The sequence below is a fragment of the Staurois parvus genome, unplaced genomic scaffold (genome assembly GCF_062004578.1).
Source record: "Staurois parvus isolate SC_StPar_1 unplaced genomic scaffold, SC_StPar_1.0 ptg001026l, whole genome shotgun sequence".
Classification (NCBI taxonomy): domain Eukaryota; kingdom Metazoa; phylum Chordata; class Amphibia; order Anura; family Ranidae; genus Staurois; species Staurois parvus.
This window is the reverse complement of record NW_028318822.1, coordinates 127,794-144,103: the sequence shown is the minus strand read 5'-3', so window position 1 is coordinate 144,103 and position 16,310 is coordinate 127,794. Positions and strand designations below refer to the sequence as shown.

Sequence of the window (16,310 nt, the reverse complement as noted above, 5' to 3'; positions counted from 1 at the left end):
TGATGGGGCGCTATTCCTCTCACTGACACCAATGATGGGGCGCAATTCCTGCCACTGATACCAATGATGGGGCGCAATTCCTGCCACTGATACCAATGATGGGGCGCAATTCCTCCCACTGATACAAATGATGGGGCACTATTCCTCCCACTGACACCAATGATGGGACACTATTCCACTGACACCAATGATGGGGCACTATTCTCCCCACTGATACCAATGATGGGGCACTATTCCTCCCACTGACACCAATAATGGGGCGCTATTCCTTTCACTGACACCAATGATGGGGCGCAATTCCTGCCACTGATACCAATGATGGGGCGCTATTCCTCTCACTGACACCAATGATGGGGCGCAATTCCTGCCACTGATACCAATGATGGGGCGCAATTCCTGCCACTGATACCAATGATGGGGCACTATTCCTCCCACTGATACCAATGATGGGGCACTATTCCTCCCACTGACACCAATGATGGGGCACTATTCCTCCCACTGATACCAATGATGGGGCGCTATTCCTCTCACTGACACCAATGATGGGGCGCAATTCCTGCCACTGATACCAATGATGGGGCGCAATTCCTGCCACTGATACCAATGATGGGGCACTATTCCTCCCACTGACACCAATGATGGGGCACTATTCCTCCCACTGACACCAATGATGGGACACTATTCTCCCCACTGATACCAATGATGGGGCACTATTCCTCCCACTGACACCAATAATGGGGCGCTATTCCTTTCACTGACACCAATGATGGAGCACTATTCCTCCCACTGACACTAATGATGGGACACTATTCCACCCACTGACACCAATGATGGGGCACTATTCCTCCCACTGATACCAATGATGGGGCACTATTCCTCCCACTGATACCAATGATGGGGCACTATTCCCCCCACTGATACCAATGATGGGGCACTATTCCTCCCACTGACACCTATGATGGGGCACTATTCCTCTCACTGACACCAATGATGGGGCACTATTCCTCCCACTGACACTAATGATGGGACACTATTCCTCCCACTGACACCAATGATGGGGCACGATTCTTCCCACTGACACCAATGATGGGGCACTATTCCTCCCACTGACACTAATTAAGGGGACACTATTCCTCACACACTGACACTAATGATGGGGCACCATCATTGATGTCAGTGGGAGGAATAGTGTCCCATCATTGGTGTCAGTGGGAGGAATAGTGTCCCATCATTGGAATACCATACTGAAATAGCATACCATATTGAAATCAAATCTGATGTTTTTTTATTTGGTGTGCGTTGGAAGAGGGGTAGTCTTATACGGCGAGTATAGCTCAAACACTACATTTTAACAGGAAAAGTAGGGGGGTCGTCTTATACGCCCAGTCATCTTATACGCCGGCAAATACGGTATCTAGACTGGATTTATGGACATTCTGGGGTTCAGCTGTCAGCAAAATGTTGATTTTCACCATAGGCGTTGCTTGACCTATGCACCTGGGGTATGTGCCTTGGGTCTTGTGCCCCATGCTTGGGTGTAGAAAGATCTCTGACAGAGCAATTCTCCCGGGGTTACTTACTCTGTTGTGTGTTGGCTGTGCCGGGTGGAGGGATATGTCTCAAGTAAACATTTAAGCTGCCACTGAATACTAATATTGTGAGTTCTGACCCTGCATTATATAACTTACAGTGGGGAAAATAATTATTTGATCCCCTGCAGATTTTGTAAGTTTGCCCACTTACAAAGAAATGAAGGGTCTATTTTTTATCACAGGTGTATTTTAAATGATAGACAGAATATTATAAAACAAAAAAACACGATACAAATGTTATAAATGGAGTTGCAGTTCAGTAAGTAAAATAAGTATTTGATCCCCTACCAACCAATAATGATTCTGGCTCCCACAGCCTGGCTATGTGCTCATGCGGTACACAGATCAGTCAATGTAAGAAGGGGCTTCTAACGACAACTCATTATGTGTATAAAAGACACCTGTCCACAGAATCTCCTCCATTCAAACCTAACCACTATGGGTAAGACCAAAGAGCTGTCAAAGGACGTCAGGGACAAGATTGTAGACCTACACAAGGCTGGAATGGGCTACAAGACCATCAGCAAGAAGCTTGTTGAGAAGAAAACTGTTGGAGCGATTTTTCACAAATGGAAGAAATACACAATAACCATCAATCACCCTCCTCTGTCTGGAGCTCCATGCAAGGTTTCACCTCATGGGTAAAGAAGATCATGGGAAAAGTGAGGGATCAGCCCAGAATTACACAGGAGGAGCTCATGAATGATCTCAAGGTTGGGACCACAGTCACCAAAAAACCATTGGTAACGCAATACACCACCATGGATTGAAATCCTGCAGCACCCACAAGGTCCACATCCTCGAGAAGGCACATGTACAGGCCCATCAGAAGTTTGCCAATGAACATCTAAATGATTAGGAGACAGTGCCTTTGTCAGGTGAGACCAAATTGAGCTCTTTGGCATTAACTCGACTCACCATGATTGGAGGAAGAAAAATGCTGACTATGACCCCAAGAACACCATCCCTACAGTCAAGCATGGAGGTGGAAACATTATGATTTGGGGCTGTTTCTCTGCTAAGGTACAGGCCGACTTTACCACATTGAGGGACCAATGGATGGGGCCATGTATTGTAAAATCTTTGATGAGAACCTTCTCCTCTCTGCCAGAACACTGAAGATGGGCCGGAGATGGGTGCGCCAGCATGATAATGACCCAAAATATACTGCCAAGGTAACAAAGGAGTGGGTCAAGAAGAAGCACATTAAGGCCATGGAGTGGCCTAGCCAGTCTCCAGACCTTAATCCTATAGAAAAGTTATGGAGGGAGCTGATATTTCTAGTTGCCCAGCAACAGCCAAGAAACCTTAAGGATTTAGAGACGATCTGTAAAGAAGAGTGGACCAAAATCCCTCCTGAGATGTGTGCAAACCTGGTAACCAACTATAAGGAACGTCTTACCTCTGTGCTTCCCAACAAGGGTTCTCCACCAACTACAAGGATCGTCTTACCTCTGTGCTTCCCAACAAGGGTTCCTCCACCAACTACAAGGAACGTCTTACCTCTGTGCTTCCCAACAAGGGTTCCTCCACCAACTACAAGGAACGTCTTACCTCTGTGCTTCCCAACAAGGGTTCCTCCACCAACTACAAGGAACGTCTTACCTCTGTGCTTCCCAACAAGGGTTCTCCACCAACTACAAGGAACGTCTTACCTCTGTGCTTCCCAACAAGGGTTCCTCCACCAACTACAAGGAACGTCTTACCTCTGTGCTTCCCAACAAGGGTTCTCCACCAACTGCAAGGAACGTCTTACCTCCGTGCTTCCCAACAAGGTTTCTCCACCAACTACAGGGAACGTCTTACCTCCGTGCTTCCCAACAAGGTTTTTCCACCAACTACAGGAAACGTCTTACCTCTGTGCTTCCCAACAAGGGTTCTCCACCAACTACAAGGAACGTCTTACCTCCGTGCTTCCTAACAAGGTTTCTCCACCAACTACAGGAAACGTCTTACCTCTGTGCTTTCCAACAAGGTTCTCTACCAACTACAAGGAACATCTTACCTCTGTGCTTCCCAACAAGGTTTCTCCACCAACTACAAGGAACTTCTTACTGCTTAGACCTGAAGAAGGGGACATTCCCCGAAAGCTTGTCCTCAAAATTGTATGTTCGTGCAAATAAAAAAAGTATCACGGACAGTACTCAATTGTTCCTGTTGCAAATGCACTAATACGGCTACAATCGCCTCAAGCAATCTGTAAGTGGGCAAACTTACACAATCTACAGGGGATACAATCATTATTTTCCGCTTTGTATATTGTAGATAACATAGTACTGACCCCTGCACTATATACTCTCTGTTGTACATTACATACTCCTGACCCCTGCACTATATACTCTGTTGTACATTACATACTCCTGACCCCTGCACTATATACTCTATGTTGTACATTCCACACTCCTGACCCCTGCACTATATACTCTGTTGTACATTACATACGCCTGACCCTGGGACTATATACTCTGTTATACATTACATACTCCTGGCCCCTGCATTATATACTCTATGTTGTACGTTACATACTCCTGACCCCTACACTATATACTCTGTTATACATTACATACTCCTGACCCCTGCACTATATACTCTATGTTGTACATTACATACTCCTGACCCCTGCACTATATACACTATGTTGTACATTACATACTCCTGACCCCTGCACTATATACTCTATGGTGTACATTACATAATTCTGATTCTATATGGTCCAAATTGTTGTATGTTTCTGTAGCATTTACCCCCATAGGGACCGTTGTGAAATTTGAAGAGGTTCTTTCCCAGGTTACTGCAAAGCAGCCAGGCACACAACACAACCCAGTCATCCATCCACTCCGTAGAGTCTAAGGGTGTTTTTTTGAAATTACTGGGAAGGGATCTTGGATTGAAACTGGGTACTCCAAAATGGAATGGAACCAAAGTAATGGTAGTAGGCTAGGAAAGTCCATATGTGCACAGCTGGAGACCATGCACCAAAATTGTAGAGCAAGTCATAGCAGGCTGAATTAGTCCACATTTCTTGGCTGGAGACCAGGAAAAAACTTCAGCACAAGAGTGGAAGTTTAACTCACGGGGTCCCAGAACCTACAAAGTCCATAGATGCAGCCTCCAATGAAACAAGCCAGCATTCAGCCCCAGGGAAAGCCGCCCCTGGAGCTCACAGATCCATTCCCACACAGGGGAAAGACCCTCTCCTCTAGACTCCAACCTATTTAATAGGAACCAAACCACCATCTGGGCAGATATCCCCAGGGATTGGATAGGCCCTACTTAACCCCTTGACACCGACAGTATGCAAATATGCGGCCTCTCAGCGGCATACAATTTGAAAACACATATGTGCTGAGAGCCCACACCCTGCGCGCTCCCAGCACATATGTCCATGTCTCGCAGAAAGGTCCCGATCTTCCGTTGCGATCGGGACCTTTTTCCGATCATGTGACAGCGAATCACGGCAGTCACATGACCCTAAAACCCCGGCCGCCTCCCAGCATCTGAAACCTCTTAAAGGGTTGGGAGGCGCCGGTATGAAGAGGTTAATATTCAGGCCGGGTATTTTAATCCTCCCACCCCAGTCTCCAGAAGCTTCTCCTAGAGTCGGGGGGGTATTCAAACTCTCAGCCTGTAGAGTCTCCAGCAGGCTAAACCAAGCAATTTAGACTCCTGTGGCTATAACAGGAACCCCAAACTAAATTAACTGCTTATGTAGGAGGGTGCAATGTTACACAGTATGTTGTACATTCCATAGTCCTGACTTCTGCTCTCCCCCCTCCCCCCACTGCTATATATAAACATAATATGTATCCTCTTTTGTTACACCCATTTCCTCCCAGGTGGACATTTTATATGGGATGATGTGATTGGAGCACAGACTTTTACAGGGTGATAATAATGTGATAACATCCTCCAACTTTTGACCCTTAAACAGAAAGTGATAATGAGGGAGGAGTCAATACCCCAATGATGGTGGTCTTCAGGATCAGTCCAGTCTTCATCTTGGTTGTTCTCCCCCCATCCTCACTCTCTGACCTCTGGTGGGGCTCAGCCCCGCTGTTCTTCATGACTAAATCATGGACTAAATAAGGAAGTGCAGTACTTCTTGTGTTGGGAAGATGGCGATGAGTGATAGAGGGGGTGGGGACCCTCGTCCTATAATCCCCTCATCACTGTCCCTCCTATAAAAGACAGTTCTGGTTGTTTCCTCACTCTCTGACTAAGGTCCATGAATAAAGAAATGACCTGGTAGGAGATCAGAGGAGCCAATTCCTAGTTCCCTTGAGGGTGGAATTGTAAGCTCCTCAGAGACCAAGCTGCCTGATGTGGGCGGAGTCCTGGTTTGGGGGAACCAATCAGCTCTGTCTATTAATCCTCTTTGTCTTTGTATTTTAGTCCATGGCCGGGAGATGAGGAAAACCTCCGAGGATTGTCTCACTTTGTCTCCAGACTGGAAAGTAGAAGATGAGGACATCACACAGTATAGTCCAGGAGAAAACCTGGCTCCCTCCAATGTCCATCCGGCACCACCCAGTGTAGATGGACCATCGGATTCCTCGTATCCTGAGGAACCTCAGACTGTGCGGGACCGGGCCGGCCTTCCAACAGAGAAGAGGTTTTCCTGTACTGAGTGCGGGAAGAGGTTCAAATTTGAATCCAAACTGAATGTGCATAAAAGATCTCACACAGGGGAGAAGCCGTATCCCTGTCCTTTGTGCGGGAAATGTTTTTCACAGAAGTCCCATCTCTCCATACATCAGAGATCTCACATGGGGGAGAAGCCATTTTCCTGTCTTGAGTGTGGAAGATGGTTTTCAGACAAGTCCTCTCTATATATGCATCAGAGAGTTCATGCAGGTGAGAAGCCGTATACATGTTCTGAGTGTGGAAAATGTTTTATAAAAAAATCTGAACTTGTCAAACATCAAAGGTCTCACACGGGGGAAAAACCATATTTCTGTCCTGAGTGCGGGAAATGTTTTTCACAGAAGTCCAGTCTTAACACACATCAGCGGTCTCACTTGGGTGAGAAGCTTAAGAGGTTTTCCTGTCCTAAGTGCGGGAAGCGTTTCCATTTTAAATCCATTCTTGATATGCATAAAAGAACTCACACAAGAGAGAAGCCACATGCCTGTCCTGAGTGCGGGAAATGTTTTTCACACAAGTCCAATCTTTATAGCCATCGGAGATTGCACACAAGAGAGAAGCCGTATTCCTGTTCTCAGTGCGGGAAATGCTTTGGAAGAAAATCAGAACTTGACCCACATGAAAGGTCTCACTTGGGGGAAAAGCTGTATTCCTGTCCTAAATGCGGGAAATGTTTTTCAAATAAGTCCAATCTTTGTAGACATCGGAGGCTACACACAGGTGAGAAGCCATATTCCTGTCCTGAGTGTGGGAAATGCTTTTCACAGAAATGCTATCTTTCCAGGCATCAGAGATCTCACATGGAGAAGAAGCCATATTCCTGTCCTGAGTGCGGGAAATGTTTTTCACAAAAATGCTATCTTTCCAGACATCAGAGTTCTCACACGGAGGAGAAGCCACTTTCCTGTTCTGAGTGTGGGAACTGTCACTCACAGAAGTCCTGTCTTTACAAACATCTTAGACTGGACACTGAGGTCAATGAACTTTCCTGGTCTGAGTGAGGGATGTCCTGTCTTCCTGTACATCGGGGTCCCACACAACCCTGGAGGTGTATTAGTGCCTTGAGTGTGGGAAATGTCTTCTAGATGAATGTTGCTGGACATCCCAGCTCTCATGTGGGGAAGAAGCACACCCTGATATACACCTCAGATATACTCCATGGCTGATCTTCATCATGGAAGAAACAGTTCATAAGGATATCAGAGGTCACCAAAGACATGGATGAAGTGTGGGACCGGGTTGGCCATTGATAGCAGGAGAAGAATAAAAATGAAGTCATCACCTTTCATTGGCTGAGTACATTTTGTGATGGAAAATTTCACAAACACTTAGAGGTCTGTTTTTAAAAAATGTGTTACCAAAGACATGGATGAAGTGTTGGATCGGGTTGGCCATTGATAGTACAAAAATAAAAAGGGAGTCTTCACCTTTCATTGAATCCTTTTTTTTTTGGTGCAAGTTTTTACAAACACTTGGGAGGTCTATTTAAAAAAAAAAAGGTTAACAAATGTGACCAGTTGTGATGAATTTTGACAGTATTTTATTTTTATACAGTGATTTCCCATGATCATTGGTTCCATCTAGTGGCCATATTGTAGTATTGCACGATTTTTACTGATTTAGGTATTTCAAGCCACTAGATTGAGCTAACAATCAGAGGAAATCATTGCATTTTAAATATTAATACGCCAGAATTTGTCACAGTTGGATAAATGCTTGTCACATCCAAAAAAAATTATTTAAACAGACCTTTTTCTTTCATCAGCCATGGTTTCATACTAGTATAACACAGAGGGGTGCAGCGCTCCTAAAATCTATAACGCAGGAAAAATTATAAGCAAATGACAAAATAAAGTGACCATGTGCAAATAAATATATAGGCCACTAATTCGTGGCTAATAGTGCTGGAAAGTGTGAAATCCAATATAAAAGTTCATAAAGGAGGTGATGATGAGATCCCAAATGATCTAAGGATGTCCTATGATGGAGACCGTGGGTCAGGTGATGTAAAGTAATATGATTGCGCACTCACCAGATACGCAAATCAAATGCGCATTGATCGTAGAAATCACAGGTCATCCAATATCATGGGATGGATCTGGTCACAGTATACCTCACTCCCTGACGACACTGCCACACCCGAGGGTCACCTTGCAATGGATGTAGCTTGCTCTGTGGGTGTAGTTAGCTCCCAAGGGAGCTCAAAAGAACAAAGGAGCCCACATAGTGCAGTATCTTTAGGATATTTATTCCGTTCAAAGGTAAGTAATACAGATAGGAGTAGATGTAAAAGGTTACTGACCATAAATGCAAGTAAGATGGCCCTCGTGGCGCCGGCGGCGTTGGGTCATACCTGCTGTAGCTCTACCCTGACGCGTTTCGAGCTACTGCTCGTAGTCATAGGGGTTCAGCTTACCGCGGGTGGACGCTTCTTCCTTATTTATATAGGAAAATGCCGCGTGCGCAGTTACCGTGCGCCATTTTCCGAAAGCCGCGTGTCTCTGCAGTGGGTGCCATTTTTAGTGTAGCCTGACTGTTAGGGATCCGGGTATGACCAGAAATGTGTGGACTGACACAGGGAAGTAGCAGGCTTCAGGAACACAGGCGTAGTCAGGCTGGAGAGGTGGAATGGTCAGGCAGGCCGTAAGGTACTGTCAGGTGCCGCCTGGCAGTGTCTCTAGCAGCACGGATTTCCTCAGGGCGTGGGGTCTAAGTCCCCAGCCTGCTATTCACCAGGGCCCTTATGGTGGGGATGGACTTGGTGCAGACAGGAACCAGGTCGCTATTCACTAGGGCCCCTGATGGTGGGGATGGACTTGGTGCAGACTGGAACCAGGTCGCGACCCCTGAGTGCGTCCAGCTGTGGTAGCGAGTACTGGCAGGGGAGTGCAGGAACGGAGTCTGATGGGAAGAGGCAGGCAGACTTACTAAAGGTGATCCGTGCGGGATGGATCGTCGGGTGAAGTAAGCGTAGTCAGACAGGCCGGGTCGGTATCGTGCGGGCAGCGTGGTACAGGAGGAGCAAGCAGAGAATGGTCGGGGTCACAAGCCAGGTTCAGCAGGTAGCGGGCAGCGCGGTACCGAGGATCAGGCAGAAGGATGGTCAGGTAAGCCAGGGTTTCAACAGGAGACGGTCAGCGGAGGTCAGGATCAAAGCAGGGTCAGCAACAAGGCAGGAACACAGGATACCAGGTACAGGGGCTCATGGGAAACATACACCAAGGCCCTGATCACAGGCCTGGTCATTCCTTAAATACACCTCCTGCAATCAGCCCCAGGTGTTGGCTGACTGCAGGAGTGAGCTTCTGGCTTCTGAGAGCACCCACTGGTCAGCCCTGGTACTGCAGCCCACACGGCAAGTGAATCCCACCACCAGTGCTGAGTCCATTCCTGACACTGACCGTCGGCACATGGGCAGATGCCTGTATGACGGACTTGCGGTGACAGGAAGCATGACAGGAATCGTCAAGTGATGATGTGTGGCTACGGAAATGATTCTGTGCCACAAATGCATCAATCTACATGCATATCAAGAACTAACATGAATAAATATGAAGAATTAACATGAATGAATACATATGAATGAAAGAAACCCAACATGGACTTTAATGTTCAGGTCCAAGGGTAATTAAAAATAATGGGCATTAATATATACTTTGCGATCCTGTTCATATATATAGGTGAGTAAACTCAGCAATCGTTACTCTATATATAAAAATCCATATAAATCATCATAATAGTGCCATGAGCTGCACACGTGCCATTTTCCTATATAAATAAGGAAGAAACGTCCACCCGCGGTAAGCTGAACCCCTATGACTACGAGCAGTAGTTCGAAACGCGTCAGTGTAGAGCTACAGCAGGTGTGACGCCACGCCGCCGGCGCCACGAGGGGCCCCGGGTGGCCATCTTACTTGCATTTATGGTCAGTAACCTTTTACATCTACTCCTATCTGTATTACTTACCTTTGAACGGAATAAATATCCTAAAGATACTGCACTATGTGGGCTACTTTGTTCTTCTGAGCTCCCTTGGGAGCTAACTACACCCACAGAGCAAGTTACATCTATTGCAAGGTGACTATCGGGTGTGGCAGTGTCGTCAGGGAGTGAGGTATACTGTGACCAGATCCATCCAATGATATTGGATGACCTGTGATTTCTACGATCAATGCGCATTTGATTTGCGCATCTGGTGAGTGCGCAATCATATTACTTTATATCACCTGACCACGGACTACGTCATAGGACGTCCTTAGGTCATTTGGGATCTCATTATCACCTCCTTTATGAACTTTTATATTGGATTTCACACTTTCCAGCACTATTAGCCACGAATTAGTGGCCTATATATTTATTTGCACATGGTCACTTTATTATGTCATTTGCTTATCATTTTTCCTGTGTTATAGATTTTAGGAGCGCTGCACCCCTCTGTGTTATACTTGTGCCCTTTGAAAGGTCTTATACAGTTGTGGCCAAAATTATTCAACCCCCACTGAAATTGAGTGTTTTGGCCAGTTTGACATTGCTTTTGATCATTCAGTCATCTTGCTTACATTTACATTAAAGAGGCACTTGTAGGTCAGACAAATATAACATAACAGTTATAATGAAATAACCACAAATGTCTTTTCTGTGCTCACAGCATTATCAGTTTTATTCAACCCCCAAGTGACATTCAATCTTAGTACTTAGTACAGCATCCTTTTACAGTTATAACAGCTTTTAAACGTGAAGCATAGCTTGACACAAGTGTCTTGCAGCGATCTACGGGTATCTTCGCCCATTCTTCATGGGCAAAGGCCTCCAGTTCAGTCACATTCTTAGGCTTGCGCACTGCAACTGCTTTCTTTAAGTCCCACCAGAGGTTCTCAATCGGATTTAAGTCTGGTGACTGCGATGGCCACTCCAAAATGTTCCAGCCTTTCCTCTGCAACCATGCTCTAGTGGACTTGGAGGTATGCTTGGGATCATTGTCCTGTTGAAAGGTCCAACGTCTCCCAAGCCTCAGGTGTGTGACGGACTGCATCACGTTTCCATCCAATATCTCCTGGTACTGAAGAGAATTCATGGTACCTTGCACACGCTGAAGCTTCCCTGTACCTGCAGAAGCAAAACAGCCCCAAAGCATGATTGACCCTCCACCATGCTTCACAGTAGGCAAGGTGTTCTTTTCATCATAGGCCTTGTTCTTCCTCCTCCAAACATAGCGTTGATCCATGGGCCCAAACAGTTCTAATTTTGTTTCATCAGTCCACAGAACACTATCCCACAACTTTTGTGGTTTGTCCACATGGCTTTTGGCATACTGCAGTCGACTCTTCTTATTCTTTGGAGACAGCAAGGGGGTACGCCTGGGAGTTCTGGCACGGAGGCCTTCATTACGCAGTGTGCGTCTTATTGTCTGGGCTGAAACTTCTGTACCCACATCTGACAAATCTTTTCTCAGTTCCTCAGCAGTCACACGGGGACTTCTCTCCACTCTACGCTTCAGGTAGCGCACAGCAGTCGAAGTCAGCATCTTCTTTCTGCCACGACCAGGTAGCGTTTCAACAGTGCCCTTTGCCTTGAATTTGCGAATGATGCTTCCTAAGGTGTCTCTTGGTATGTTTAACATCTTTGCAATCTTCTTATAGCCATTGCCCTTCCTGTGAAGAGAAATCACCTCTTCTCTTGTCTTCCTGGACCATTCTCTTGCCTTCACCATGTTTGTAACCACACCAGTAAATGTCTAGAAGGAGCTGAGTATCACAGTCATTTTAAAGCTGCCTAATTGGTGCTTATTATGCTTGATTGCTGCTCGGTGACATCCACAGGTGTTTTCAATACCTGATGGAAAGCACCTGTATGAACCTCTGTTCTTCAGAGTGGTAGTCTTTAAGGGGTTGAATAATTGTGGCAATGAAGAAACCACATAAGAACCATTTACTACTGTATTACATAAACAATTGATGTCATTTTAGTTGCATTTGGGTAGTTACAACGTCCTTGTAGGATTTGATTCTGAATACAATTCCAAATGTACACTATAGTCCCTAAACCCCTTTACAGCATTGGGGGTTGAATAATTTTGGCCACAACTGTACGGTGCCTTTTGGTGTACAGCTGCTGTTGGTGGTGATTCTATTTAGCGCTCACTTATTTCTCCTGTATTCATGGTTTCATACTAGTAACTGAGATCATACCCATGTACTTATGAGTACAGTAGACATTGAATGGCATAAGTACCCCTTGACACCGACCGTACGCAAATATGCGGCCTCTCAGTGGCTGGGCCTTGAAATCTGCGTACCATTTGAAAACACATATGTGCTGAGAGCGAGCGCCCTGCACATATGTCGGTGTCTCACAGAAAGGTCCCGATCTCCCCTTGAGATTGGGACCTTTTCCAATCATGTGACCGCCGTGACAGTGAATCATGGTGGTCACATGACCCTAAAAACCCACTCTACCTCCCAGCATCTGAAACCCCTTAAGGGGTTGGGAGGTGCTGGCATTAAGAGGTTAATTACCCGCCTCCCGCCCACCATATTAGAAAATGACAGGAAGGCGGTGGTTCTCTCGTTCTGGGAGGATGTCATATGACGTCCTCCCACCCCGGGGGTGTGTGGCGATCAGTGGTGTGCTGTGTCCCTGGGGCACTGCGGATTACTGATCGCAGTAAAGAGCCGATGATGCAGGCTCTATCATGTGATCAGCTGTGTCCAATCACAGCTGATCGCATATAAATAGGAAATGCCAGTTATCGGTTAAAGTCATTCCTCAGAGGGAACATGTATACTGATCATTAGTGCCCTGATGATCAATATAGCCCCATCAGTGCTACCTGCCTAGCCCATCAATGCCACATATCAGTGCCCATCAGAGCTGCCTTTCAGTGCCACCTATCCATGCCATATATGATGCCTGTCAGTGCCCATCACTGCAGCCTCATCAGCGCACATATGTGAAGGAAAAAAATTATTTACAAAATTTTATAACAGGAACTAAGAAAAAAAGTTTTGTTTGTTTGTTTTTTTTCTTTTTTTTACATTTTCAGTCTTTTTTAGTTTGTTTAGGAAAAAATAAAACCCAGTGGTGATTAAATACCACCAAAAGAAAGCTCTGCCCATATTTGGCACCTTTTGGGGGGGGGGACTTATACCTGGTTTTGACAGGTATTTATTTCAGGTTCTTATATAGCGCCGTCAATTTACGCAGCGCTTTACATATATATTGTATATTCACATCAGTCCCTAACCCTCAAGGGGCGTACAATCTAAGGCCCCCAACTCACATTCATACATACACATACTAGGGACAATTTAGACAGGAGCCAATTAACCTACCAGCATGTCTTTGGAGTTGGGAGGAATCCAGAGTACCTGGAGGAAACCCATGCAGGCACAGGGAGAACATACAAGCTCCAGGCAGGTTGTGCCGTGGTTGGGATTTGAACCAACGACCCTAGTACTGTCAGGCGGAAGTGCTAACCATTTTAGCCACTGTGCTGCCCGCTTCCACTTCCAGCTCAGTTTACCACGGCGAAATGACCCGGAAGTTCAGCTCCCCTCCTTCCACCCCCCCCCCACACAGCCCTCAGGGACACTTCACAAGCCCCAGAAGACTGTGTCCCATTCACAAACAACACAGCACTTTGCGCATGCATAGTAGGTAACTGGCTGTGAAGCTGCAAGACCAGTTTCCCTTAGTCAAGATGGTGGCCCCAGCACCCAATAGCCGCCTGAAGAATCAGCTCGATGTGCAGACACCACTGGATCCCTGGACAGGTAAGTGCCCTAGTATTAAAAGGCAGCAGCTACAGTATTTGTAGCTGTTGGCTTTTTTTTTTTTCTGGGGGGGGGGCGCTGAACTTTGCTTTAAACCCTTTCACTGCCAGAGTTGTCTTTTTTTTATTGTTTGCTGTTTGGTAAAATGCACAATTTGGGTCTGAAGATTAGTTAAAACCTCCAAACCGATTTTCTGAAAGCAGAGACCCTGGAGAATAACATGGTGATTTTATGTCATATGTCAAGGGTATATTTCAGTAAATAATACACTAAATTTAATCTTAGTGCAAACAAATGCAAGATAGTACCCAGTTACATAGTTAGTCTGGCTGAAAAAGGACAAAAGTCCATCCAGTTCAACCACAAAAAAAAATAAAAGTTATAATCCTACACCCACAATTGATCCAAAGGAAGGCAGAAAAACCCCAGCAAAGCACGATCCAATTTGCTCCTGCAGGGAAAACAAATTCCTTCCTGATCCCCCTAGAGGCAATCTGATATTCCCTTCAGAGAATTCGAAGGGAGGGATCTTGTTGTCTACCAGCAATTGGGGTGGACCTTGTTGTTTACCAACAAGGAGGGAGACTAACTAGGGTGGACCTTGTTGTTTTACAGAGAAGAAAGGGACTAATCAGGGTGGACCTTGTTGTCTCCCAGCAAGGAGAGGAACTGATCAGGGTTGACCTTGTTGTCTATCGGCGAGGAGAAGGACTGATCGGGGTGGACCTTGTTGTCTATCAGTGAGGAGAGGGACTGATCGGGGTTAACCTTGTTGTCTCCCAGCGAGGAGAGGAACTGATCAGGGTTGACCTTGTTGTCTATCGGCGAGGAGAAGGACTGATCAGGGTGGACCTTGTTGTCTCCCAGTGAGGAGAGGGACTGATCAGGGTGGACCTTGTTGTCTCCCAGCGAGGAGAGAGACTGATCAGGGTTAACCTTGTTGTCTCCCAGCAAGGAGAGGGACTGATCAGGGTGAACCTTGTTGTCTTACCAGCGAGGAGAAGGACTGATCAGGGTGGACCTTGTTGTCTACCAGAGAGGAGAGGGACTGATCAGGGTGGACCTTGTTGTCTACCAGAGAGGAGAGGGACTGATCAGGGTTGACCTTGTTGTCTATCAGCAAGGATAAGACTGATCGGGGTTTACCTTGTTGTCTCCCAGCGAGGAGAGGGACTGATCAGGGTTAACCTTGTTGTCTCCCAGCGAGGAGAGGGACTGATCAGGGTGGACCTTGTTGTCTTACCAGCGAAGAAAAGGACAGATCAGGGTGGACCTTGTTGTCTATCAGTGAGGAGAAGGACTTATAGGGGTGGACCTTGTTGTCTATCAGCGAGGAGAAGGACTTTTATTATTCAGGCGCCAACAGTTTGCGCAGTGCTTTACAAAATGAAGGTAGACATTACAGTTACAATACAATTTGGTACAAGAGGAAACCGAGGACTTATAGGGGTGGACCTTGTCTACCAGTGAGGAGAGGGACTGATCGGGGTGAACATTGTTGTCTACCAGTGAGGAGAGGGACTGATCGGGGTGAATATTGTTGTCTACCAGTGAGAAGAGGGACGTATCAGGGTTGACCTTGTTGTCTACCAGCGAGGAGTACTGATCAGGATGGACATTATCTACCAGCGAAGAGGGGGACTGATCAGGATGGACATTGTTGTCTACCAGCGAGGAGGGGGACTGATCGGGGTGAACATTGTTGTTTACCAGTGAGGAGAGGGACTGATTGGGGTGACTATTGTCTACCAGCGAGAAGAGGGACTTATCAGGGTTGACCTTGTTGTCTACCTGCGAGGAGTACTGATCAGGATGGACATTATCTACCAGCGAAGAAGGGGACTGATCAGGATGGACATTATCTACCAGCAAAGAGGGGGACTGATCAAGATGGACATTGTTGTCTACCAGCGAGGAGGGGGACTGATCGGGGTGAACATTGTTGTCTACCAGTGAGGAGAGGGATTGATCGGGGTGAACATTGTTCTCTACCAGCGAGAAGAGGAACTGATCAGGGTGGACCTTGTTGTCTACCAGTGGCCGATTTTCAGTCCTGTCAGTGACCATCGAATTTGAGTGATCAGGCATGTTGGAAATTTAAAAAAAAAACAAAGGAATTTCTAATCGATGATGGGAGAATCGTGCGAGAAATGTAATTGTAAAAAGAAATGCGCGTGAGCTGTGACCTGGAAAGAAAAGAAAATTCTTGGCCACGTTGGAAATTTTTTGAAAAATGATCGAATTTCGAATCAATGATGGGAGAATCATACAAGAAATATAAACCTGTGACCTGGAAAGAAAA

The 16,310-nt window shown here is 46.1% G+C and overlaps 1 protein-coding gene across 1 annotated transcript in view; it reads left to right on the top strand.

Moving 5' to 3' along the window:
• The window catches only part of LOC149441082 (uncharacterized), a 30,125-nt gene extending 22,458 nt beyond the window's left edge, over positions 1-7,667 (top strand). Inside the window, 1 exon segment of the mRNA XM_089657723.1 lies at positions 5,985-7,667. Within this exon segment, the coding sequence (XP_089513849.1) occupies positions 5,985-7,237 (1,253 nt within the window). The 3' untranslated portion in view covers positions 7,238-7,667.
• Positions 7,668-16,310: the final 8,643 nt, after the last annotated feature.